This window comes from Apteryx mantelli, chromosome 1 (genome assembly GCF_036417845.1).
Source record: "Apteryx mantelli isolate bAptMan1 chromosome 1, bAptMan1.hap1, whole genome shotgun sequence".
NCBI classification, from domain to species: Eukaryota; Metazoa; Chordata; class Aves; order Apterygiformes; family Apterygidae; genus Apteryx; species Apteryx mantelli.
The window spans coordinates 77,498,770-77,523,176 of record NC_089978.1 but is presented as its reverse complement, the minus strand read 5'-3'; the positions used below and the strand labels follow the sequence as shown (position 1 = coordinate 77,523,176).

Sequence of the window (24,407 nt, the reverse complement as noted above, 5' to 3'; positions counted from 1 at the left end):
GACTTGGGTTTTCCACAAATGTAGTTATGTTACTAACAGCCGCGAGTACATTATATTTAACTTGCTTAGTTTTACTCTTTTCCCTCATCATTTTTCCCTTTTTCATAATTTAAATAAAGTACCTACATGTTCCTAGGGCTATTTTTGATTGCCTCATCTCATGGGAATGAATGAGCCCTCTACAGCCAATACATGTTGAATTATAAACCCTTAAAAGATCCTTGTTTTCATTTTATGTTTTCCCTGGTTTTGACTCTAGCCAAACAGAACCATTCCAGGAGCATCATTAGTGAGAAATGAGGGTAAGCCCAGCTCACCCCCCCCCAACCTCTCTGGGCAATCAGAATTTATTTCTTTCCCTGGCACATGAAGCAGGTGAATTTACTCACTTCTTTGTTTGCTGTCTGCAGGGCTGAATGCCTCTTCCTGGTACCTGATGTGCCACACATACCGCAGGTGCTGCTGCTGCCACAGCTGAGCATAGTACAAGAGTGAACCAACAGGGTGAATTATTGCCTGAAAGCATTTTGTTATGTCTTTTCATAGCACTTTAAAAAACAACAACATGAGAACTCTACAATTCATTATATGATCTACTGTTCACTGCATTGTACCAAAATAGAATTACATGTGTGTATGTACATATACATATATATACATATACATACATACATACATATATTTATTTATTTATTTTTTTTTTTTCAGGTAACCTTATTGTAAATCCCGGATATGCTAAACACTCTTCCCACTTTTTGATCTGTGCCTCTGGTTAGTTAATGACCAGAGCCCTATGAACATTTTGACAGACAATGTTACCAGGGGTCCTTTTGCTGAGCCCTGGACAACATACTTGGAATGCATGTAGGGATCTGGTACTGAAAATATTCAGAGCCAAGATAAATCAGTTAGTTTGTGAGTAAGAGACCCAGACCACAGAGGCATATTCATTCTGTGGAAAACAGTGTCAGAGGTTGCCTTGCATCAAGATATCTGCCTCTGAATAAATATTCAGCCATCAGAGGATCACAAACATATATGTCTTTCTAAAACCAGCTTTGGCCAATGTGTAATCTGTTTGCTCAGCGTATCCCCAAATTAGCAAACACCTGATGTACTGATGCTGATATCAACTTTTGCAAATGGCAGGATTCATCTCTACTCTCTTCAGATGTTTGCAGTTCATATCCTCCTAAAGTAGATATCTAAAATGGGTAACACTGCTCACAGCCTAGAAGAGCCTGTTGCTCTGACTATCAGTACAGGCCAGATAACTCTTACAGATATAGATGCTCTTTGTATTCTTGTTCAAAGTTAGGTCACGTATTCCCATCCAAATTGTTTTCAGTACCAGTAGTGTAATTTCTGTGGTCTTACCTTGTGATCTGAGCAGTACTATTATTCAAGACCAGCTCAGAAGGGGACACAATCTCTTTGGCCCTAGCACATAGACTTGGTTTAAATACAAACATCCTGGGGATAGAAGGCACTGATCAGCAAGGCCCATTAAACATATGCTATTTCATATTTACTTCTTCTTATATCTGACATCACTTAAGTGGCTAAGTGACTGTTTCATATTATTTCACAGATGCAAAATGAACACATCATGTCCTAAATGCTTTTTCAGCTAAACTTGGAACTAAAGAGTCTCAATTTCCAAAGACTTGAAGCCCAAAGCTTTTGCTATGGCACATGTTACAGTTGTTCCTGTCATGCTGATACTAAGTCTTTTCCAGTGTAAGATACTGTTTTCCACTAGCCTGGCAAGCAGACAACCAGATGTAGTGGGTAAGTAAAATATTAAGTCAGAATTTGTCCTATGCTAGCCATCTCACATGTGTAATCAAAGCTTGTTTTTAAGACTTTAAGCTTGTTTTTACAGCCAATGGAGAGACACAGAGACTTGTGCTAGGAGAGGTATCCAAGACAGGTAAGAGTGAATCATCTAACATTTGGGGAGCTGCAGACAGGTAACATGAATCTCACTGCTAAAGGCAGATATTCAGCAGAGCTCAGCAACCACCTGCTCCATGCAAGAACAGAGCTCCTGGGGCAGCTTCTTGCTGTGTAGGCATTACTGGGAAGCAACTCCACAACTTGGTATGCAGTGTGGGTCCTGTCTTCCTCTGTGTAATGTCATTATATTTGCAGATGCACTTGGGCTACGCAATGATCTGCGCATTGCTAAGCATGAGTCTAGAGTTATTCTGTCCTGGAATAATAAACTGACAGAAGAAGAAACAAACACGTACAATGTGAAGTATATTTTGAGTTATAAATTCTTCAATTCTGCTCATGAAAGGAAAGTAAGTTGTTCAATGGTTACACATAGTTTAAAATGAAATCACATATTACTTCATTTGGCAGATGAATTTGCATCATTTCCCTTTTCATGCTTAGTGCTATCTATCTTCATGCAACTCTTTCTTCCTCCTTTCAGGAAAGACTGCGAGAGAAGGAAAAGATAATACATCTTGAGTTACATTCTGGTTTTAGTGCTAAAGTTAAAACACAACTTTTTGAGAAAGGAACAGGAGACCTAATTAAGGAGAGTAGCTGGACTGAATTCACTTACAAGGCACCTCCAGGTCAGCTATTTTCTGCATATTGTTAAGACATCAAGCATTCACGGTAATGTTCTGTCCTACTTGGAGACATACCATTTCTAAAAGCTGATTATTCTCTTATGTCATTTTTGGCATGCATTTGTTAAAAAGATGACACATGGCATCTTAGAATATAAATATGGAAGGATGTGGAAACATGTTACAGAATTATTTTCTTTGCTGGACTTACTCAGATTCAGAAATCTCTAGCTCTACTGAGATAACAGAACTACCCAACCACTCTCCCTGTTTTCCTAGCAACTCATGTCTCATGAAGATTGCCTTCTCTATCATGTGGTTGCAGGATATCTTAAAAGGGTGGAGCTCTTCAGCTACTACCCTAGATTTTGTTTTTTTCTGCAAGTGGGTCAGTAAGACTTTTGATGGTACAAGCAGAAGTGCTTCTTAGTTGTCATTGTCCAAAAAGCCAAAGGACCCATAGGTTCACACCTATTGCTTATGTGCCCTTCTGGAAATGGTGATATCTAAAGGATTTGTAGTGGGATCTATCACTTCATTATTAGAAAAAGATAAATGTAAAATAAACACCATACTTTCCTTTTTCCTCTTTCTTTGTTGCAGTATATGTTCAGAATCTTTCATGCATCATATATAACATTTCTTTCTTCAATTGCACCTGGCATATTAAAGCAGAAGCTCCTGAAGATCTCCAGTTTTTTTTTTCATATAGGTAAGGATCTTGTACAAAATATGTACAAAATCATATTATTTTGTACCTAAGTCCTAGATTTATAAGACTAATTCCCCTCCCACAGACACGCAAAAAAAGATTTTGAATGCCAGCAATATATAAAAAATGCAAGGAAGAAAAATATTGGATGCCACATGAAAGAAATATATTTCCAACCATCAAGAAAAATCAATTTAAACATATCTGTAAGAAATCTGAGAAATGATTTAAGAAGACAGTCTTATTACAAAGCTTTTATACCTCAGACAATAGGTAAGTATTGCCTATTATTACCTATTACAAAACTTCCATTTATTGGTTCTTTCACTGGCCTGGGGAGCAAAGAAAGGAAAGAAGAAAGTGTGGCAAAGTCAAAATATTAACTTTTATGCATTCGTGTCTCTGGGAGTTTTATACAAAGATTAAACAAAATGGATTATGGCTCAAACAAGGTTTTTTATTTTTTCCCTGATGTCATATAATTATTTATGAATAATTGGCATTTTAAAAAATTGATAGGCTATTTTGAGAAAATATTTTAAAGATTCATTTAATGCAATTTGAAAGGTGTTATGCTCCTCTTTTCTCCAGTGTTTCTCTTTTCTTTCTTTTTTTCCTCCTTCTATTTTTCCTGAAAAAGCGGTGATAAAGATAAAGGAATATAAAGCCACACAAGTTGCATTCATGACTGAATTTGAAAATATAAATGTTTTCAAACATTAGTAACATTTCTATTAATTTATGAAGCCATTAAAAAAAACAACAAACTTTGGCTTTAATTATTGCTATTTTGAATGAGTAGATAAGTTTATTTTTCCTTACTCCTCTGTGTGGTCTGTGAATTAACCTCATGGGTACAAAATTATCTTGAATTTTTGTTCAGATTTCAGATTTAAATACTTTTAAAATTATGAACATATTGATCATGTTCCTGTAACCCAGGAATAACTCAAGTGAAAGCAAAGCATATATATATATATATATATATATATATATATATATAAGAACACATTTAAAATTGGCAGGATCTATTGTCACAGCATCACAGAATCACAGAATGGTTGAGGTTGGAAGGGACCTCTGGACATCATCTAGTCCAACCCTCCTGCTCAAGCAGGGTCACCTAGAGCACATTGCACAGGATCACGTCCAGGCAGGCTTTGAATATCTCCAGAGAAGGAGACTCCACAACCTCTCTGGGCAACCTGTTCCAGTGCTCTGTCACCCTCACAGTGAAGAAGTTTTTCCTCACGTTCAGATGGAAGTGTCTGTGTTTCAGTTTGTGCCCGTTGCCTCACGTCCTGTCACTGGGCACCACTGAAAAGAGTCTGGCCCCATCCTCTTGACACCCTCCCTTAAGATACTTAACACACTGATAAGATCCCCCTTGGTCTTCTCTTCTCCAGGCTGAGAGTCACAGCTCTCTCAGCCTTTCCTCATATGAAAGGCACTCCAGTCCCTTAATCAGCTTAGTAGCCCAAGGTAAGGTTAGACCTTACTTATGCTGCTTCAGTACTTTGGCTTTACCTAAAGATTTTCCCTAAAAATAGAGCTAGCTAACACAAGATTTCTGTTTTAGGAAAATAAAACATTTTCAGGAAAATCAGTTTTATTCTGAAAAGAAAAAAAAAAGCCTAGGAAAACTGACCTATGGAAACACTGTATTAAGGTGTTTTCATAGTTGATCTGGGAAGACATTCATTTCCAAACTGGCTGCCTGGGGTCTGATCCCACCTCCAGACCCCACAACAGAGACCTGACATAGTATCACCAGCCTTAGGATCAAAGGCATATAGCAACATAGAATTTCAAGTAAGAATTAGAGGTGAAGCTCAAATTATTCTAATTTGCCTACCAACCTCCTAAGGGTCTGCCCAACCTTATCTTTGCAGTCTCACGCCTTCTCGTCTCCTGCTATTTCTCAGGCAATCATCTCAGTCCAGGCCCTCATCTCATGCAGTTCCTCACCCAGCAGCAAAGGGCTGGTGTAGGTAGGAGCAAGTGGGGATAGGTAGGATCGAGTAGATGCTCTTTTTTCTGCTTGTCTCTCTCCACTGAATTGTGATCTCCTTTCTCCTGCTCAAAGTGGCCACTGCTGTCTCCTTGCAGGAGCTGGGCTGCCAACATTTCCTCCCTGCCCTTGTTCTTTTACTGTCTTTTCCATTTCACTGTCAGTACCGGTGCACTCCAGTTGTGGTTGATTCAGCCACCAGCTTCCCCTTCTTTTCGAGCGCCAGGTCAGACATTCATGTGCTCAGCATCCTAAATTTGTACATTAGCATAAGATATTTTCTTGGAGAGCTGAGAAATGCACAGTTCTGTTACAAGGCATTGATCAATCAGTGAATTGCTTTACTCTTTTGTTAAAGAAAGAACTCTATTTTCACTATAATTCTTATACTGAGCAAAAAGATTTTAGAACTCCCACAGACATTATAATGATTAGTAAACTGAAACCTGAACGCATCCGATGGCTCAGTTAAGCAGACACAAACCCTGTTAGTTTGTTTTACTCGTAAAATCCATTGCCAAACTTTGTTAGGGTACAGAAAAATCCAGGCATGCCTACAGGGGACATTTTTCATGTTATATATAGTGGAATACTCTTGGAAGTCTCTAACATTGCAAGCCAGGGCTGTCTTCTCCCTCCTGAAAAGGTAGCTATGCCCTTTGCCTTATGCACATCAGAAAGGCTCATTCTTATCTGTGCTCTCCTTAAATAGGAATGTCTTTAGCTGGATTTTATCCAGCCTGCCCCTTGCACTGTCCTGGACATGCTGTGAATTACCATCCCCTGAAATGCAGGGTTTCATCCAGTAACAAGGCGTACCGTACCGTCTGACAAAACAGGACTCACATATGTCCTGTGCTACACACAGCCCCAAAGTAACTCAAATCTAACTCCTCTTGTGGGCTAAAGAAGTCTCCCACTTTATAGCTTCAGACAACAGGTGACACAAGGGAGAAAAAATAGCTTCCTGCCCTTGGTATACTCACAAAAAGGCGAGATGCTCTGGGAATAGTATCTCAGAGGTTTGAGGTGAAAGAAATGTCTCTGCTACTACAGAAACTGGGCAATGAACAGCTGCTGCTTGCTTTCCCCATGGCCAGGGCCCTCAAAGGCAGATCTTGATCATTGCCAAGCTTGGTGAGCTTCAGGGAGAGGCAGAGAAGGAGCACAATTTTGCAAGCCTGAGTAAGCCTGGAGAGAAATGCTTTTGCTAACTTTGTGGAACACAGCAGGGGATCCGTACTCAAAGGGGAGGAGACTTTTCAAGGAAGAGAAGGAAAAAGAAAAGCCAAAAAGGAAACCTCAGTGTGTCACACATGCCTGTAGAAAGAGATGGGGTCCTGCAGCAATAGCTGCTAGAAGCAAAGAACAAGCACAACCGCTGCATGGACTAGCAATGCTGCCAATTGTCCTCCGTCCTTCTCTCTCTCTCTTTCTCTTCTCTCTGGCACCACGTTGCAGTCGTATAGGCCTCAAACTTCACCAGCTTTCCCCCACAGACTTGTGGTGAACTTCTGCCTCTGCTGGCAGGACTCTTTTGGAGAACTCCAGCTGCAGTTCCTTGCTCCATGGTAACACATTAACAGCTTGAGAGGGTTCAGGTTGCCTGCACACACCTAGCATCAATGCCCTAACACTAACGATGCTATAGAGCAACTGGAAACTTGCTTGATCTGAACCAGAAGCTAAAACCCTCTGGAACTGAAATGTCCTTTTTTTCCAACCCTGTACCCCTTCCTTCCCTGCACTATTTACACTTCATATCTGGAAGATAGTGATGGGGACAGGATTTTTTGTTGTTCTTTACATCACCTAAGCACATCTTGTTCCAAAAGCAAAACATTCCTCTATAGCAAGTGCTCATTCGCTCATTTACAAAAGAAACAGAGATATTTCTTAAGCATGTGTAGCAAACCTTATAGATTGAAAAAGACCTGCCAGAAGCTGATATCCCTTTGGTAGCTCCTCAGTGAGAGCTGAAATTCTACTTTTTTCAAGGCTATACTACCAGGCATGTACACAGACTTGGAGTTAGGTTTGTACTAGTTAACTTGAATACTGACAGCAGGGTACATGTGGCAACAGGAATCCAAGTATTTACTTAGATACTGAATGGATTTTTCAACCTGAATTGAAGTCCATAAGGCTATCTCTATCTTTTATTGTTATGTTAAAACTCTCTATATTAAACTACTACGTATTCTATCATCATAACAGGACTCACTAGTTTATCTACACAAGCTGTAGTCACAGCAGTGGGTTACAGATCTACAAAGGTACCCAAAGATTTCAGTCAAATCCTGCTGAGTGATTAGCAACACGGAAGAGGTTTATGACTGACTTTTCTGTACAGTCTGCTAAAAATGCAGGGGTGTGCATCAGAAATCTGACAGCTACCTAGAAGGCTGTAATCAAACTTTGGTATGATCCAAATATCCAATAAGAGACTTTATCAATGTGGTTGTTCAGGATAGGCAAAGTTTTCCAGAATTAGTTGAGTGATGGGAATACCATGGCCAGCACCATGGGGATGGTGCTTCTGACTGTTTTTTTTTCCTAAGAAAAGAGAAAACAGTTCCTGAAAATTCTGAACAAAATTTTCAGGCCTATCCATGTTAATGCTGTTGGGGCTAGTGCAATCAACTAGTTTGTGTGGCACAGCAGAGAAGTCCTTTTCTTCCTGACAAATTCCAAAGACAGGTATGGGGAAAATATTAAGAGCAAGAATTTGCTTGATTACCCCAGTGCAATCAGAGGCATAAACCTTCAAATCCACCCATAAACCCTCAAGGTCAGACTAGCATTTGCAACATGCTGTGACAGTTCCTCTTTTACAATAGTGTGCTATTTTGTAACTGCAGCCCCTCGGTACTAAGTAACCTCATAACTAACTGAGGAGCTACTGGCTGGAAACCATGTAAGATAAGGGACAGGAAGCATTTTTGATGGGAAGCTGCTGTCTTTGGCAAGGAGTGAGCTCTGGGCAGCCTGCCACAGGGCTCCTCAGCAAAGAGTTCGCATAGCAGTTCAGCAGCCACTGCGCAGCCCTGTCTCCTTTCAGTGTTAAGTGGGTGATAAGCCTGGGAATGATGCTACACAGGGTGTGCATTTAATTTCACTGGCATTATACTCTTCCTCAACATAGTCTTCTCAGCAGGGTGGCAAAAGTTAAGGAGAGTCATAACTGCTCTAAATTAAACAGAGGCTGAGGCTGCTGGGGTGGGTGTATCTGTTGGACTGCAAAACTGCCACCATCTAACAATAGCATCGACAATATGCTGTATGTATTATCAGTAGCGTGGCAAAGTAGCTCTACACAGATTGCACTCATGTCTGCATTGATTATAATTTTATCTATACTGATATGTAACCAGCTTCAAAATAGAGCAGGCTGCCCCAAACTGAAGGTTACCAGGAGGTAAAATAGGATACGTGGGGTTTTAGAATTTGACCCCACATTCACAAAGGCAGCAATTTATGACTAGCTTCCTCCAGGTACCCCACAAGACACTGTGGAAATAATCTTACTTGGAGGGCCCGTTCATCCTGCCCACCCTCACCACCTTCCCTGGAAAGGCCCATGGAAAAAAAAAACTCTCTTTGTTTTGAGACAGAAATGCCACTTTGTGCGCAGCACTTTTCAAGAGAACATCTGAGTTCACAGTATGCCTTTTTGCGGTATGATAAACTCCAAAATTGTCAGCTGTGTATTTTAAGGACTGACACTGCTTAGTGTGCATGAGCATAAACCCACGAAACAACATGAGAAGACCTCTCTGTGCTTATTTTCAGAGAAACTGAATCCTCCAGTTAACGTCTCAATTTCTCTTGAAAACAGAAGTGTTAAAATTCACTGGAAACCCCCGCCTACTATTGGTTCTGCAAGTAACAAGTGCTTTATGTATCAAGTGAAAATTACAGATCGTAAGGTAAACAATTCTGCAGTAATACAATTAATTTGCATAACATAACTTCCATAACAACCAGGCATCCCTTGAATTTAACAGAATTAAAATTGAACCAGACTTCTAAGCAATCTGAAAGTCTTTCATGAATAATCCAGAATTTTTTGTCTTTCTGGTCAAAAAATGAAAGCCAAGTCATTTTATGAAGTTTTTTGAATTCATGTTTGCATTCAAGTGGACTGGTTGTTTTGTCTTTTCTTCTTGGATTTGAATTGTACTTTAATTTCACATAGGTTATTGAAAAATGAGTATCAATAAAAAGAAAAGCTCAGCAGCCACTGTAATAATGTTATTTTTAAGAAAAAAAATAAAAAGGGCACCAATTTGTGAAAACTGAGAAAGAGAAGAAATGGTGAGAAGCTTTTATTCAGAATGGTTATTTTCAGCCAGAAAAATATATTATTGAAAAATGTTAACCACCGCTACTACTAATTCCTTTCTGTTCAAGGATAGGACTGCCAAGTTTGATAGTCTTTCATATAAGGAAAAGCAGCACAGCTACAGTTACATTTTAAAGATATTACCACAGGTTTTGTTGGAAGCTGGATGATGGTTAAAATGGATTAGTCAGACACCAGCCTAGCTCTTGTAATACAGTTTAATCTACAGTCTTGTTTTTTAAAAACATAGTTCATAGCATTACTCTCCGTCACTAGCTCTCTTCCTTGTATAAATATGTAGACAAACTTTCAGACTTCATCTGAAGGATGTTAAATATTTTTAAGCATTATCATAGCTTTAGCATTTATCTGATATTATGAAGTGTTACCCTAAATACATGACTTTATTTATTTCTTTTGTTAAGAGTTTTTGCTAAGATGCTCTTAGTGAATCAATTGAAAAATTTGAATCAAAAGCATGGGCTGCTTCAAAAGAAAAGACACTACAGGTAAAAAGCAGAGAATGCTTTTACAAAAAACATTTTTTAAGGGGAGTGTAAATAAGATTCTATCACACTGAGAATTTTGAATTCTCTTTCTGCCTGGATAATATCTCTGCCTTCTTGATGTTGCCCTTGAATCTTCAGATAATGAGTAAAATTATCCTTGCTAGAAAGATGCTCATAGATATTTTAAAGCACTCCACCTTCTAGAGAGAAACTTAAAATGTGCTTAGGTGATCCCTTGATCTGAAGTCTTGCTGCATAATGCTGCATTTTCACAGGAAATTAATCAATCTTAAAAATACACTATCAATTACAAAAATAAAATCATTCCATCGGAGTGGAATTATGCTGGCTCTCAATGTACTCCTCAAAACTAAAACATATTTGATAAATTAAGTTACAATTTTAATTTGTTCATGAAATTTTTAATTAGGCTTCAGCCTTGTCAAGTTTTCCTCTTGTATTTAATTCATGTTGTATTCAGTGAATAATTCATGTGAAATATATGTATGAATCCTTGCAGGATTGTGCTCACAAGTTATATGTCAATGTATTTTTTTCTAAATATTTTCACTGAAAAAATCCATCTAGCTGTTTGCTTATCTTGTATATATTTGAATTTTTTTCATACGGTAACAGAAGTTTCTCTTAGTTTTAACAGTAAAAATAGAAAAGTTCACTTCCTTTCCTTTTAAATTTCCTGGCAGTAACAGTCAAAAAGTTTTCATGCAGATTCTTATTTGAACTCCCCAACACTCAGAATAGGAAGACAAGCACTTAGTTCAGAATATGATAGCTAAGAAATTCAGATGTTTATATGAATAGGAATTTTCTGGACTGCTGGTGTTTTCATTCAAGGTCTCTTTTAATTGTTTGCTCTCTTTTTTTTTTTTGGAGAAACTAAATCTTAGCTAACACTTTTTTTCAGTGCATAACATTCTAACTAACAATAAGAGGCTTAGCTAAGCTGACTGCAAACATTTAAGAGACAATTAAAGTCTGAGAGAATGTATGACTAAATTGATATGTACCTAATCTTTCTTAGACACAGTAGAAAGCAGCAATGCAATGAGGTAGACACATTACTGATCGCATAGTTTTATCTTCATAAACTACAGCAGGGTTTATGAATTCAGACACAGTGCTGCACTAATACTGACAGGCAGCTTCCAGAAGAGCATTGGCTCACACTTCTGCTGTGTTTCCACATGTGGAAAAGGAGCTTGGGTCTGTGTGTGGATGTGCCGAAGCTTCCCAGCCCTCTTCGGGTTTTCCCAGAAGAAAGACAGGGACCCTTCTTCTAGGTCATCTCTTCAACTAGTTATAATCCCCTTAACCTTTCCCAAGTCTAATAATTCAAAACCCCTGCCTGAGACATCCTGGGTCTTGTCCCAGTCCATTCCTCAAAGTTTCTAATCACCAGCATCCATGAGAAACGTGAGCAAGTGGGTCACACTTCAGCCTACAGCATTCATGCAGCCATCACAGCCCATGTTTCCAGCTTCCTATTGCCTTCCCTTCCTTCTGGAAGGAAATGTCAAGTATATTACACATACATCATTACTTACATGAAATAACCCTGTTTCTTTTTTCTTATCTTAGACAGCTGCTCTTCTGTTTTGTACACATTTGCAGGACATACACATAGCATAGCAAAGGAAAATAACCAGGGCATGGAATGGAAGTAATACCTACACCAGTGGAAAATCATGTTTGTTCACAGATGGGACGGCTGGGAAGACAGGGGAGAGCCTAATGCCAACAACAACAAAAAATGCATATGAGGGCACCAGCTGAGGGAGGAAGGCTTTAAGATGGATCAATGCCAAAGCTGTTAATAATTAAAAGGGTAGTTATCTAGTCAAATAGCACAAAATGAGGGTAGGAAAGTATGGAAGAAAACTGCAACAGTGCTATAGGAGACACAGGAAGGAGAAGAATGGAGCAAACTTGAGATTCTGGTTCATAACCAAAGCCAGGTCTTAGCTGTTGTCACAGAGACTTCATGAGTCGAACTGATGATTAAAGTATCCGTATGCAGGCTTGCAGATATTTGTTGAAAAACAGGTAAAAAGAGAATAATTACAATATACAAGTCTATGTTTATTTACTCTGAAGGCCAGAAGAGATGACTTGCTGAATATATATGTGTATAAATAATAATATTGTGATACAAATTGATCAGGTATAAGAGATAGACAGTAAAGTCTATAGGTGACAGGAAGCTAGGAAGGGTTGGCAAGTACAGTGGGAAACAAGATTAAAATTCAGAATGTTGGACAAGTCTGAAATCAACAAGACAAAATTCAGTAATAAGCAAAATCCTACAATTAATTAAAATTAGGAAGTACAGGTCAAATGTGCAAACACGAAATAAGGAATTAACATGTAGGCAGCAATGCAGAAGGAAAAAAGATCTGTGGATTATACTGAACCACAAACTGAGTCAATAATTCCATGTTATTACACAAAGGTCAAATGTTATTCAAGTGCATACAACATGCATGTCACATTTAAGATGTAGGTTGTGACTAATTTACCCTTCTTGGTACTGAGCTTCACCTGAAGTTCCAAATTCTGCTTTGTGCACCACTCTTTAGAAAATGTAAACATATTGCAAAAAAGTTCAGAGAACATCAGTAAGAGTTATCAAAATGACCAGAATTTTTGAAAACATGGTCTAAGAAAGGAAGACTGAAGGAAATGGTCTACAGAAAAGGAGTGTAAATAACTTGTATTAACTACCTTCTGATATATAAAAGGTTATTAAGTAGAGCATGGGGATCATATTTATCCCTGTCAACTTGTGAGTAGGACAAAAAGTGACTGAGTTTGAAGCAAGGAAAATGTAGCCTACAAATTGTGAAAAGTGTTCTAATTCCAGGGAAATTCTAACACAGGAACTGGCTGCTAAGGATACTTGGGATGACTATGTATAAAGTATCTGAGAATAGATTAAACAAACATCCTGCAAGAATGGTCTAGAGAGATATCACTGAAGGTTGCTGCACATCCTCATTGCCAGAAGATGGCCTACATAATTTTTTAAGATTTCTTTCAGTCCTGCGTTTTGGTTATTTCTTATGACGACTTAAGCTGATTGTTTGTTCCTTAGGGAGAAATTTTCAGGCACAGAGTTCAGTTAGCACTTAACCCTCATAGTCACTTGCAATTTGCTTTTCAAAGTCCTCTCATCCCACATTTTTACTTACTTTTGAAAAACTTAGCATATGAACTTTTGGACCTGTTTCTGGCACCAAGTCTGGAAGAAAGGTCTCAAAGGGTTTGAAGGAGGAGAGACAGATAGCACAGTAAGCGGAGTCAAATCCACCCTGTGCATCAGTCAGTGCTAGGGGAACAGGAGGTGACCTCTTTTTAAAGGTGCCTGTGTAGTAGTATCTCATCATGCTTCCCTATCATCAAAGATGCACAGAGGTAAGATGCAAAAATTTTGGGTCCCTCTGTGTCTGAGATGCATAAATCTACTTCCTTGCAACTTCTTAACATTATTGCTAATTTTTATGAGCAGCAGTCTCCTCTCCTACTTTATTTTTTGTTCCTTCTTAAACTCTCAGCATTATTTACAACAATCGGCTTCAGTTTTCCAAAGTGACCAATGATTTAAAGATCCCTGTTATTAACTGTGACACTCCTTGTTTGAGCTTGATTTTTTGAAGTGGTATGCTTTGATTTATAAGCACAATTTCAGATATTGTAAGATAGTCACTAAAATAATAGTCACTAAAGTCACTAAATTAGTAGACATTCCTCGCTATTAGTAGCTGAAAAAAGTAACCTTTTATTCTGCCAGAATGCCAGGTACAACACATCACCTAAACCAAAACCCTTGAAACTTGATTTCATAATTACTGTATTCCCCATACACTTGATGTGATACAAAATGAAAGGGGAATCAGTGCTTTCAGGTTCTTGCTGTTCTATTACAGCTGATACCTTCTTCCATCTTATCAATTCTGGGCTATTCTTCCTTTTCAAACCAGACTTTTAATACATGCCAGGTAAAAATCAGATTGTGTCTGGACATAAACGCTCATTCTGAAAATCTTTTTACTGGATTTGAGATACAATGATATGTAAAATCACTAGATTTATATCTGTCTGAATTGCAATGTGAAATCACCTAAATATATTTTGCTAGCCCGTAGATGTCTCTGAAGAGAAATATGAGTATCCATTCCATAAGCCACCATACAAATGCGCGGCACAAGTGAGGGCAAAGAAAGAGAAATGCATAAGAAACAAAATTTGGAGTGAATGGAGTGAACCAGTGTTTATTGATGATGGTAAGTTATCATGCATTTACTATTTGTAACTCTTAGCATTATATATTTTATTATCATTTAGCATATTTACTTTATTACTACGTCTGTTCTTCTCCTTGCTGTATATTTTACCAAGGTGGTACCTCTGTCCATGCCATGTACCAGGCCCTAACAGCTCTAGGTGCTGTAGAGAAAGGCTGTCCTTGATTTAATGAGTTATATTTCCTTGGTCCTAAAGCAGTTTTGCACAGGGCTGTGCCCCTGAGGTAAATTACACCTGACTCTTGATAGCCTGTAGAAAACAAAAATTATCAGCAGCTTAATAGGATGTATGAGACACAATTCTCTCCTGCCTGCTCTGCAATGGGCAGCCCAATGAACTGGAGTTACTAACCCTCAAAAACCATGAATGACAAAATACGCATCACATAGTCTTTAAGGACTAAGTCTAACATATTTAGCCCTGTTACTGTATCAGCAAAACAATTTCTTATCTGACAGAGGTAGGAAGTGCTTTAGCTGTCATTTATACATATCTGCTCTGGCCCCCACAGTCTATTTTAGCACAAACTAAACGGAAGCACTGTAATACTTTTCCTTCACATCCTATAACTAAATTTTAACCCTCATATGCTAACAAGGAGAGCTCCTGTGTTTTCCACGATGAGAAAAACAGCTCCACATGCAACCTCATGATGTCAGGTTGGGTAAAGGGGAAGTAGAGTAATGGAATGAGTAACACCATGTATTTACATAGAAAAACTGGTGAATAGACATGTCTCTGTACGTCAACACACAAAACTGTACAATACTGTTGTTAATAGAACAAAACAAGGTAAATATCTGTTTAATGCAACAGACTATGTATTTTGGAAAATATCTTTCTGATCCATTCAGCTTCAAGTACATGTTTATCTGAAGAGACAAGAAATACGAGGCCAGACATTGCTATTTTTACAATGGATTGAACTTAAATTCAGTTACAGGGTTTATAGGAGTCACCCACCCTCTCAGATGACTCACCACATCTCACTATTCTGTTGGCAACTCCCACCTACTACCTCTGTTGGTCCAGATTCATTCAGCCTAACTGGAAGCATTTCATTAGGCTCAGGAGAGAGAAGCCTAGTTGCTCCACGTGCTCTCTGTGGTGAAGGAGAGAACACATTTCAGCCCATCAGAGCTTTAAATTTCCCTTTGCAGATGCTTCTTTCTTCCCCCCTGAAGAAAGAGGGAGTCTAGTAGGATGGCATGGCCAGCAGAGCGGTCTGTCTGGTGCCTGGTAGTAGATTGGATGCATCTGACCATTGTGTAGGCAAGAGAAGGAGGGAAAATTAGTGCTTTTTATAGTGGGAAAATGTAGATTTAATCACTGCCTGCCAACATCTCACAAGAAAAAGAAGGAAATAGAGCTGAGTGCTCACCCATCCTGATCTAGCCTACCAGCCCTGCTTTCGGCAGCTGCAGCTGTCCTTCAACTGTTTTCAACACCGCTGCTTTCCCAACTTCCTCTACAGCTGCTGTTGAGGCTTAACAATCACAGCTTGTTTTCTCCACTTCACAAAAGTTTATAACAGACTAGACTTCCATTGCATATAAACTACAATAGCTCTATGTGTTCAGTGTAGTACGATGATTTACCTCTGGAGCATACCGCGCATATACACGAGTTCATGTAATACAGGCAATTTCCCTTCTTCCTTCCTGTACTCAGAGAGGATCAGTGGCTTTTGTAATATGAATCTATGGAGTATATTACACTGAGGGCTCATATGCTAAGGCAATCCTCTTTAAACATATCCTTTGATGCTGAGAGAAAGTTCTGTGCCCATTTTATTTTGAATTCCGTTGAAATGATTTTGGTCTCTTCTGATTGGGGACGTATAATAATTGGACATTATGAAGTGCATTTTAATACTGCCTAAATTTTAAGAAGCTGTTATCAGTAGTATCATTCATGGTAACTAATGCAAGTCACGTACCTAATTTCATAGACACAGTGGATTGAAAAAATTAAATCTTTTCCTGGAATAACATGAAGTGGAAAATATCCATTCAGTATTTTTACTTTGGAATGTGTCAATTTTTCTGCTGGGAGTTCTAAAACAGCATGAAATGACCTATTGTTTTTTTTGCTTCTATAGGACATTCCAATGTTTCACCTGGAAAAGATGTTGCATTTCTTTAAGAATGCATTTTTAAGAGTAACTTCAGCTTCCATTTAAGAAAGATGAGACATCAAAATGAAATAACATAATTCAAAACATAACTAAAATATTTGTTCTGAAATGTTCCTTTGACATGAAATTTGTTAATTTTCTCATGGGAAACAGATTCATTTTCCATTGGAATTAATATATGCCCTTGAAAACACTCAAATTAAACTGAACTGAGTTTTTCAGTATGGAAACTTTCTATTAAAAAAGAAATGTTTAATAAGCTTTATTTATATATAGAAACTTGAAATGATTGGTCCAATTATTAGAGCTGCTGAGCATTCATCGACCACTTTGAAGTTAACAGAAATTTAGAGGTGCTCTGCATTTTTGGAAACCAAGCCATTTATTTTTATTTTGGTTTCCAAATACTGCTTTTTGTGACTAAATTTAAACATTTGCATCTGAAAGAAAAAAAAAATCATAAAATGGTCTGACTAAAGGAATACAGGTCATTCTTTTTCCTCCTCCTTTCCAAAATGCATGAGGTAAGAAAGCAAGAGAACCAAATGCCTTCATGGTTTGGCTGGCTTAAGGACCACTGTTTCCTCTTTTCTTGAGTGTGTACGTGACACAGGGCTAGACATGAACAATGCAGAACAGTTACCTCAAAAACAGTCCAGAGATTATTCAGAATATATTTTCTGAGCACTCATCTCAAAAGACAACAAGGGAAAAAGTCTCTCCTCATCTCTAAGCAAATAAAGAATAGTTTTGTATTTTAGTAAAACATTAAAGTTATTCTTATATGCAGTTTTGCCCAGAGATTTGTGAGTTTTTCCTGATTTCATATCAGCTTTGTGCAAATTCATAATATCCTTGATTTCAGCTACAGATGGATTAAAACTAGAAACCATTATTCAACTCTTTTGTTCTTTGAATTTAATCTAGATTGATCCTAAAACCATAGTTTAACTGGCCTAAGACTGTTAACATTTTAAGAGCTGTTCCTGTCTGTTTTTCTTCAAAGTGCTTAGTTCAAAGGAATCCAAACCCTACTCTTGATTCTAAAGCTAGATATTAAACAAAAAATAAAATTTGACAAAAAAATACGTTTTTGAGTCAACCAAAGACTTTGTTATTTTTGGTGTGGGGGAAAGAATGGAAGGCACAGAGTGGTAGTATTTGTTGAACAGTAAAAATATGTATTTTTAGAATGTTGTTTGCACTTTTTTAGGACTTTGTCTAACAGGGGTAAAAAAGGTAAATATAATGAAAACCAAATGTTGCTTCTTTGGTCAAAGAGAATATTTTGTTTGACAGAAACCTTTTATTTTCGTTTTGCCTTAAACCAGTTCCAGCTGTGAAGTGGTGAGGAGGCAGCTGTGGGGGCTCACAGTGTGTGGAGTTGGGAGGTGGCAACAGCAGGAATCCAGAAACATCTGGGGCAGGAGAAGGAGTGTGAACAGCAGGAGGACGGAGGAGTCAGATATCTAGAGGAATCAAGGGTGGATGGAAGTATCCAGTCAAAGGACAGGCAATGCTCAGCATGCGAGAGCAGAAACCCACTGGGGCAGAGGAGAAAAGAACAGTACTGAAGTCAGAAATCCCTGTTTCTCCTAAAAAGCCCAGGGAAATGTTTCTTTAAATATGAAGTAGTTCAGGAATGATACAATATTTATATGAGTCATTAATATACACCTCATTCATTTATGAACTACCCTTTCCTAAAACCCTTTCCCATATTACTAACATTGTCCTTACCTCTTGTTTTTAAGAAAAGACAGTGGACATCACATTGCTCATCCTCACCTTGTTTTGTCTCCTGGTTTTCCTTGGCTGTTTGCTGACATGTGCATGTCGAAGGTAATATACATTTCTAGAAGGTAATATAAATTTCTGGTGGAAGAGAGGTGGGGGAGAAAAGAATTGCCTCTGAGGGCAAGCAAACTAGCAAGCAATGGATTAATAAGTCAAACACAGATCTTTTCAGATAAATCCTGTTTGCAAGAAGCACATAATTGTGCGTTATTGGCTATTGTTCCAACAAAGGTGTGATGGAGAGTCAAGACAAAGCTACTGCTGAGCACTGTCACTGTCATCTCACAGCTGCCATCCCAGTTCCAGGAGCTCCAGCCTCACATCCAACTCTCAGCTCTCTCTCTCCCATCAGAAATGGTATTTGGTACCCCAGTGTGACTATCTCCTTTTCGCTCTCAGTGTGCCTTTGCCCCACGTTTTTGTAAATTCTGTTCTGTGACACCAGTGTCAATCAAACTAAAGATGAATTCCTTTGGCCATATTGCCCAATTTATTTTCATAATTCATGGGTATCCACAACATTCTTTCCCTCTAAGTTGCACAGTTTACACGAAATAAGTTAAAAAAGAAAAGACAGGCCGCCAGAAGGAATTTGTTCTGCTGTACCATCAGTGGCCCTACACCTGCTACCATTTAATGCAGCCCACTGAGTGACTTCTCCATGTCAGTGTTCTTCTGCTTGGCTGAATAACTTTCCCATTCAGGTGGCGGAAAAGCCTTTTTAGTACTGAACAACATTATGTTCAGGATAGGATGGTAACTCAAGATGCCTTAATATTTGGAAGGTACAGCACGTAAATTCAAAAGCTTTTGCTCTCAAAAGTTAATTAATTAATTAATTAACTACTAAATATTATTCCTGGCTAAGATAAAAGCAGTTGCCATATAGTCTATCTTCCTTCAGTAAACAAAGACCAAAGGAACTATAGATTTGGAAGAGTTAATATAAAAAAATATAGAATAAAAAGTTTCCCCCGGGGTAAACAAAACATGTGATTGAAAGCCATCTGCATCCAAACATAAAATAATGTTCTCGTCAAATAATGAGGAGTGCCTCTGGTCTCAGGAGAGCAATTCAGCTGGTAGAGCTTTTCTGTGGGAAACCCATAGTATTCAAAACCAACATATAATCCTTTGTGATGGTACAAAATGTTTTCATAGGTCTGTGCAGACACCACTTCTTGATTTCAGCAAACAAGTTAAAAGATGTTTGTGATACTATATCTGTCCTCAGACATTTCTTTCTTTCTTTGATTATCATACTTTATGGATGATATTTTTAATTATGAAAAGCACATATAGGAGTAATTTTACAGCAATAGGCATGGTAGCATGCTGCAAACTCACATGTTCCTAAGAAGTTAAGTGTGCATGCATATGCATACCATTCCTTTAAATCTCTAGCAGGCTAAGAAACAGTCAGGCTGATGAAGATTTGGGGAAAACTCTGAGCAAAATATCTGCAATAAAAACAGAAAGGGTAGAATAGTTGTAGAAATTACAGATGTCTGACTAATTTAGACATCTAACTCATGCATTATTTTTTGGTACCTATTGAGATATTTCCCCAAAGTGTCCAAGTTCCCTTGCTAGTTAGTAGAAAGAGGTCAGTGTCTGCAAAGGTTGTTAGGTGGCCCCTGTCCATTTAAATTTACTCTCTTTGGATTTGTATAGATGCTGTTCTTCACTCAGGTTACAGAGCCTGCTGAGCCTGCGCTGGTGTCTCCTCTTCTTATATAGGTTTCTGACTTAGTTAAAATGCTGCCCAGGATCTATTACAGGTGTATCTATTACAAAGTATTATTGAAAGATCTGTTCCTGCAGACATTTAAGAGTCATGTTTCTGCATCGCTCTCTTACAGGTACAGATGCCTGGAAGCTATAAGCATGCCTGTCCCACAGGCTTCAGATAGTATCAAAACTTGGTTATCTGCAGAAGAGACTCACCACCAGGTAGAGTATGTCCAAGTTTTTTCTCTCACAGCATTAGCATATATGATATTATTTGGGGTCAGAATGGTACAACTTTAGATTGGAACAGCAAGCCAATTTTAAGAAAAAAATGGAAAAATGGTAGGCAAAATGTTTGTACTGGAGCCAAAAGAGAACAGAAGGCTTGTGGAGATTACAGGACAATGATCCTGGTAGACAGGAAGGAGAAAATCCTCAGGAGAGTATTATTTCAAGAGTGCCTCAAAGAGAAAGTGTTTCAGCATATTCACACTCAGCAGGCCCACATTTCAAGGAGCAATCACCATGACTCCCTGCAGAAAAGTCAGTTCTGCAGCATTACAGGTGTTGGCATAGGCATGAGTTATCAAAGGGAAAGTCTGTGCAGAGATGTGTGAAGCATTAGCTATTTTGGAATAAAAGTCTGTGTGCACATTTTTATGGCACATAAGAGGAAGCTCCACAATGCACAAAGTATAAGCTGCCCCAACATTGCACCTGCTGCAGTATAAACCCATGTAGAGGGGTATTTACTTTGGAAGAGCTGATGTGTTTTAAGTACAGATGCTAACTTACCTCATTGTAACTTATTGGTCCTTTAGTCAACTGAACAAAAAAGAAAATAAATACTTGCATCATCTGTGTAGATGTAATTAATAGGCTTGTGCTTTCAGTGCTTCTTGCCATTGTCTGTGATCATGTGTGTTAAAAGAAAAAATTCACCAGTCAGGCAGTTATCTAAATCCCCTGCTCTAGTAAAGCTGCATAGTGAACTGTGCTCCAGGAGACATAGAAAGATTGTTTTTTACCATGTTCTCCTATAGCACATGATGAAAAGGTGCAAGTGTGTCCAAACTATTGGGCTTTTTTGGAGACATTATTGAAATAACAAACTGCTATGAGGATTTTCTCCATTCTATCTATTCAAAACATTTGTTTAAGAACTTCTTCAGAATTTTCATGAACTCTACTCTGTCCTACTCAACTCTATTTCTGTACTTTACAATTTATAAACATCTTCTAGTCATGCATTCAGCAATATAACTAACATCTGCCAATGTTAGCTGTTATGCCATCTTCTCTCCCAGGGGAAAAAAATGCGTTCTTTGTAATGTTGTGTTTTGTTTTTCATGCAAATATACACACATAATCACAAACTCTGACAGAAACCATGGATCATCTCAATTCATGAATCACACTTATAATTGTGAGACAAGAGGGGGACGGATTGTTTTGTTTTGTTTTACTTTACCATCTCAAAGATAAATTTATGGAAAAACTGATGTGCATATGCCATATGATTATATTATAAAAGGCAAGATTGATGGCATGTGTTTTGAACTTGCACTTGGAGTTCATTCCACAAGCTTTGGGCTGTCTCCCAGGAAAGATCTGTGCTCCTCTTCATCTTTAGTCATCTTTTCAGAAAAGAAAAGCCCAACAGTTCTTCAGAACTGGATTGAAGCCAAGCCTCTTATTCCCAAGATTCAATGCCACTTCTGTGACACCTCTGGCCAAAATTATTTGACCAAATTTGATCAAAAGGTGCCATATTTGCCACCTTCTCTGTGCTAAATCCATTGTCACCCTTGTCATCAGTAACAGTGTACAAATTAATTAACAATACCCACTGGAGACATCACATTTGGACTGCCAGAATGTAAAGACAAAATCATGACTGCGAAACATATATTCTGTATCTCCTCCCATGCTAGAACTGTATACACTATTATTCAGGGGTCTTGTTTGTTCATTATGTAAATCAAAAATCACAGCAATCCAAAATCACCGCAATCAAGATATTTGATATCACTAACAGATAAGGAAGACAGCTCTGTCCCCAAAACTATTGTAAACACTGAACACATCTTTGACAGAAAGACTTCAGCATAGCTGTGTAATTACTGTCTAGCTGATTACAAGATTACAAGATGACTGTTGATGGCAATCTAGGAAAGATAAATTGAATAAAATATATGGAACATATCATATCTCAAATACTGCTGAAACCTGAAATAGCAGAGACATTAGCTTTGGACATACTGTAAGAGTTAAGGTAACTGTATAGAATGGTGCTGATATTACCTGTTTTATCCAACAAATGAATATAACCCCTGAAACTTTAGCAGTTTGGAGCTACAGTATGATTTTCACATAAACATTAGATATATAGTCATATCATCCCAGAGCTTGACTAGTGACCAAATTTAGGGCTCAAAACAACTAAGCAAATAAGTTTATGAGCAGCTTGTACATTGAGCATCTAACTAATCTGATATCTGTATTCCATTTAGCATGACAGAAGAAGTAATCCATGCTAATCCCAGATATGCAAAATAAGTATCATGCTTGTAACAAAATTCAGAATTTGCAGTATCAATGAATTCAGGTGTTTGTGCATAATGTGATTTTTATCCAACAGAAACATATTTCAATGCAAGTGGAAATGCACTCAGAGACTGGGCTGGAAATTCCAGAGGAAAACTGAGACAGGAACATTCAGCAACAAAGACACTCGATGAGATCTGAATCAGAAGACCTGTAACACCAATATGATTTCTCTTCTGCACGGCAAGAATTATGTTTTTTGTAATATTCTAAGCAAGACTGATACTGGAGTTTGCCTGAGCCCAACAATTTGATATTACTGAAAATTTTTGAGCTCCAACATTTTGCAACTCTTAGAATGTGCTTTGGAACACAAAGGAAAAAGCAGCACCTTACAGGTTGTCTTTAACTACTACTGATCTTCAGCCTAGTAAAACTGCAGAAGCTCAAACCATATGATAGGATATTGGGTCCTACTTGGGTCAAGATAGGATTAGAGTTCATAATACTGTTTCATAATATTGCAATTGCTTCCAAATAATGTCCACTAGATCAATGCCTTTGAAAACTGGCTGTTCTTACAAATCCCATAATAACTACTCAATATCTGATTGAAGTGGTCAGGAGAAATGATGGAAGCAACTGATGTTTATGGAAACAGCAGAAGAAGCTCACAAAGATTCTCTAGAGCTCTGCAAAAATCACCTTCTGAGATACTGCAATGTGTAAGTAGACATCAAACAAAAAGAAAAGTCTTGTGTAAAGACATAGGGTCTTTTAATGCGATGACTGTATTCCTGTGCAGTTAGCAAAAAGAGGCAGCTTTAGTCAGGGTGAAGAAAACAGAATATTTTCTGTTGTACCCTAATACTTTTTGAAACAGTCAGTAAATAAGATATGCATCTGTGCATAGTTTTGATCCATCTGAATATGGGGGCTTTTTTGGCAAAATATCTCCTTCATCTCAGTGAAGAAGACTGCACTGTTCCTTCTTTCATACCAAGAATGGCTGGTAAGATCTTAGATCTCAGTCTGGAACTGCCTGGACAATGGAAGGACTGTCATTGACTTCATTTGCCATGTGGTCAGGTTCATGACCTCAGGAAAAAAAAAAATCAGCTTCACTAGGTAGTGTTATATTTCCTGTCAATTTTATTTTTTATAGAAGGTAAGGATGGCCTCACTTACGAACATCAGTGCTCTTCTGCTTGTATCAATCAGCTTGATGCCTACACAGCTCAGCAGGGAGAATATAAATGGTAGATGCCATGTACTGAATCAGGTTTCAGCCTGTAATGACAACTCCTTTTCTATCTAGAGTGTAGATGAAAAACACAGTTACCAGCATATTCATTTCTCGTCTGTATAGGCAGACACTGTCTCTGTGGGTAGACAAAGTAGTTTACCCTCTAGCCATGTTACCTGCCTGTTTTCAGCAGAAGAACAGGAAGAATTGCTACTTCAGCTAAAAATCATTACAGGAGGCATTTGGGAAACAAGTGTCATGAACTTAAAGATTCCTTTGCAGATAAGGATATAGAACTGATATAATGAAAGAATTCAAACACATGTGAGCTAAGTGGAGTGGATAAGTACCATGCATGAGCCAAACACATCTGGAATCCAGACTTTAAATACTGAAATCAGGCCACAGTGAATATTATATTGTTCTTTAAAATATATTTTATATACATACATTTTATATAG

At 38.0% G+C, this 24,407-nt stretch overlaps 1 protein-coding gene across 1 annotated transcript; it reads left to right on the top strand.

Annotated features, from left to right (window-relative positions):
- Positions 1–1,688: 1,688 nt before the first annotated feature.
- On the top strand, positions 1,689–22,874 carry LOC106490682 (interleukin-5 receptor subunit alpha-like). Its single transcript, XM_013950167.2, has 10 exons — positions 1,689–1,791; positions 2,155–2,309; positions 2,444–2,591; positions 3,192–3,300; positions 3,386–3,573; positions 9,104–9,240; positions 14,322–14,466; positions 18,380–18,467; positions 20,285–20,375; positions 22,795–22,874. Exons 1-10 carry the CDS (start codon positions 1,689–1,691, stop codon positions 22,858–22,860), a joined length of 1,230 nt encoding a protein of 409 aa, XP_013805621.2. The 3' UTR covers positions 22,861–22,874.
- Positions 22,875–24,407: the final 1,533 nt, after the last annotated feature.

Coding starts and splice junctions, on each gene's coding strand:
- LOC106490682 (XM_013950167.2), top strand. CDS start 1,689: ATGGCACATGTTACAGTTGTTCCTGTCATGCTGATACTAAGTCTTTTC. Junction 3,301..3,385: donor CAGTTTTTTTTTTCATATAG/GTAAGGATCTTG, acceptor CCCCTCCCACAG/ACACGCAAAAAAAGATTTTG. Junction 20,376..22,794: donor CAGAAGAGACTCACCACCAG/GTAGAGTATGTC, acceptor TTTATCCAACAG/AAACATATTTCAATGCAAGT.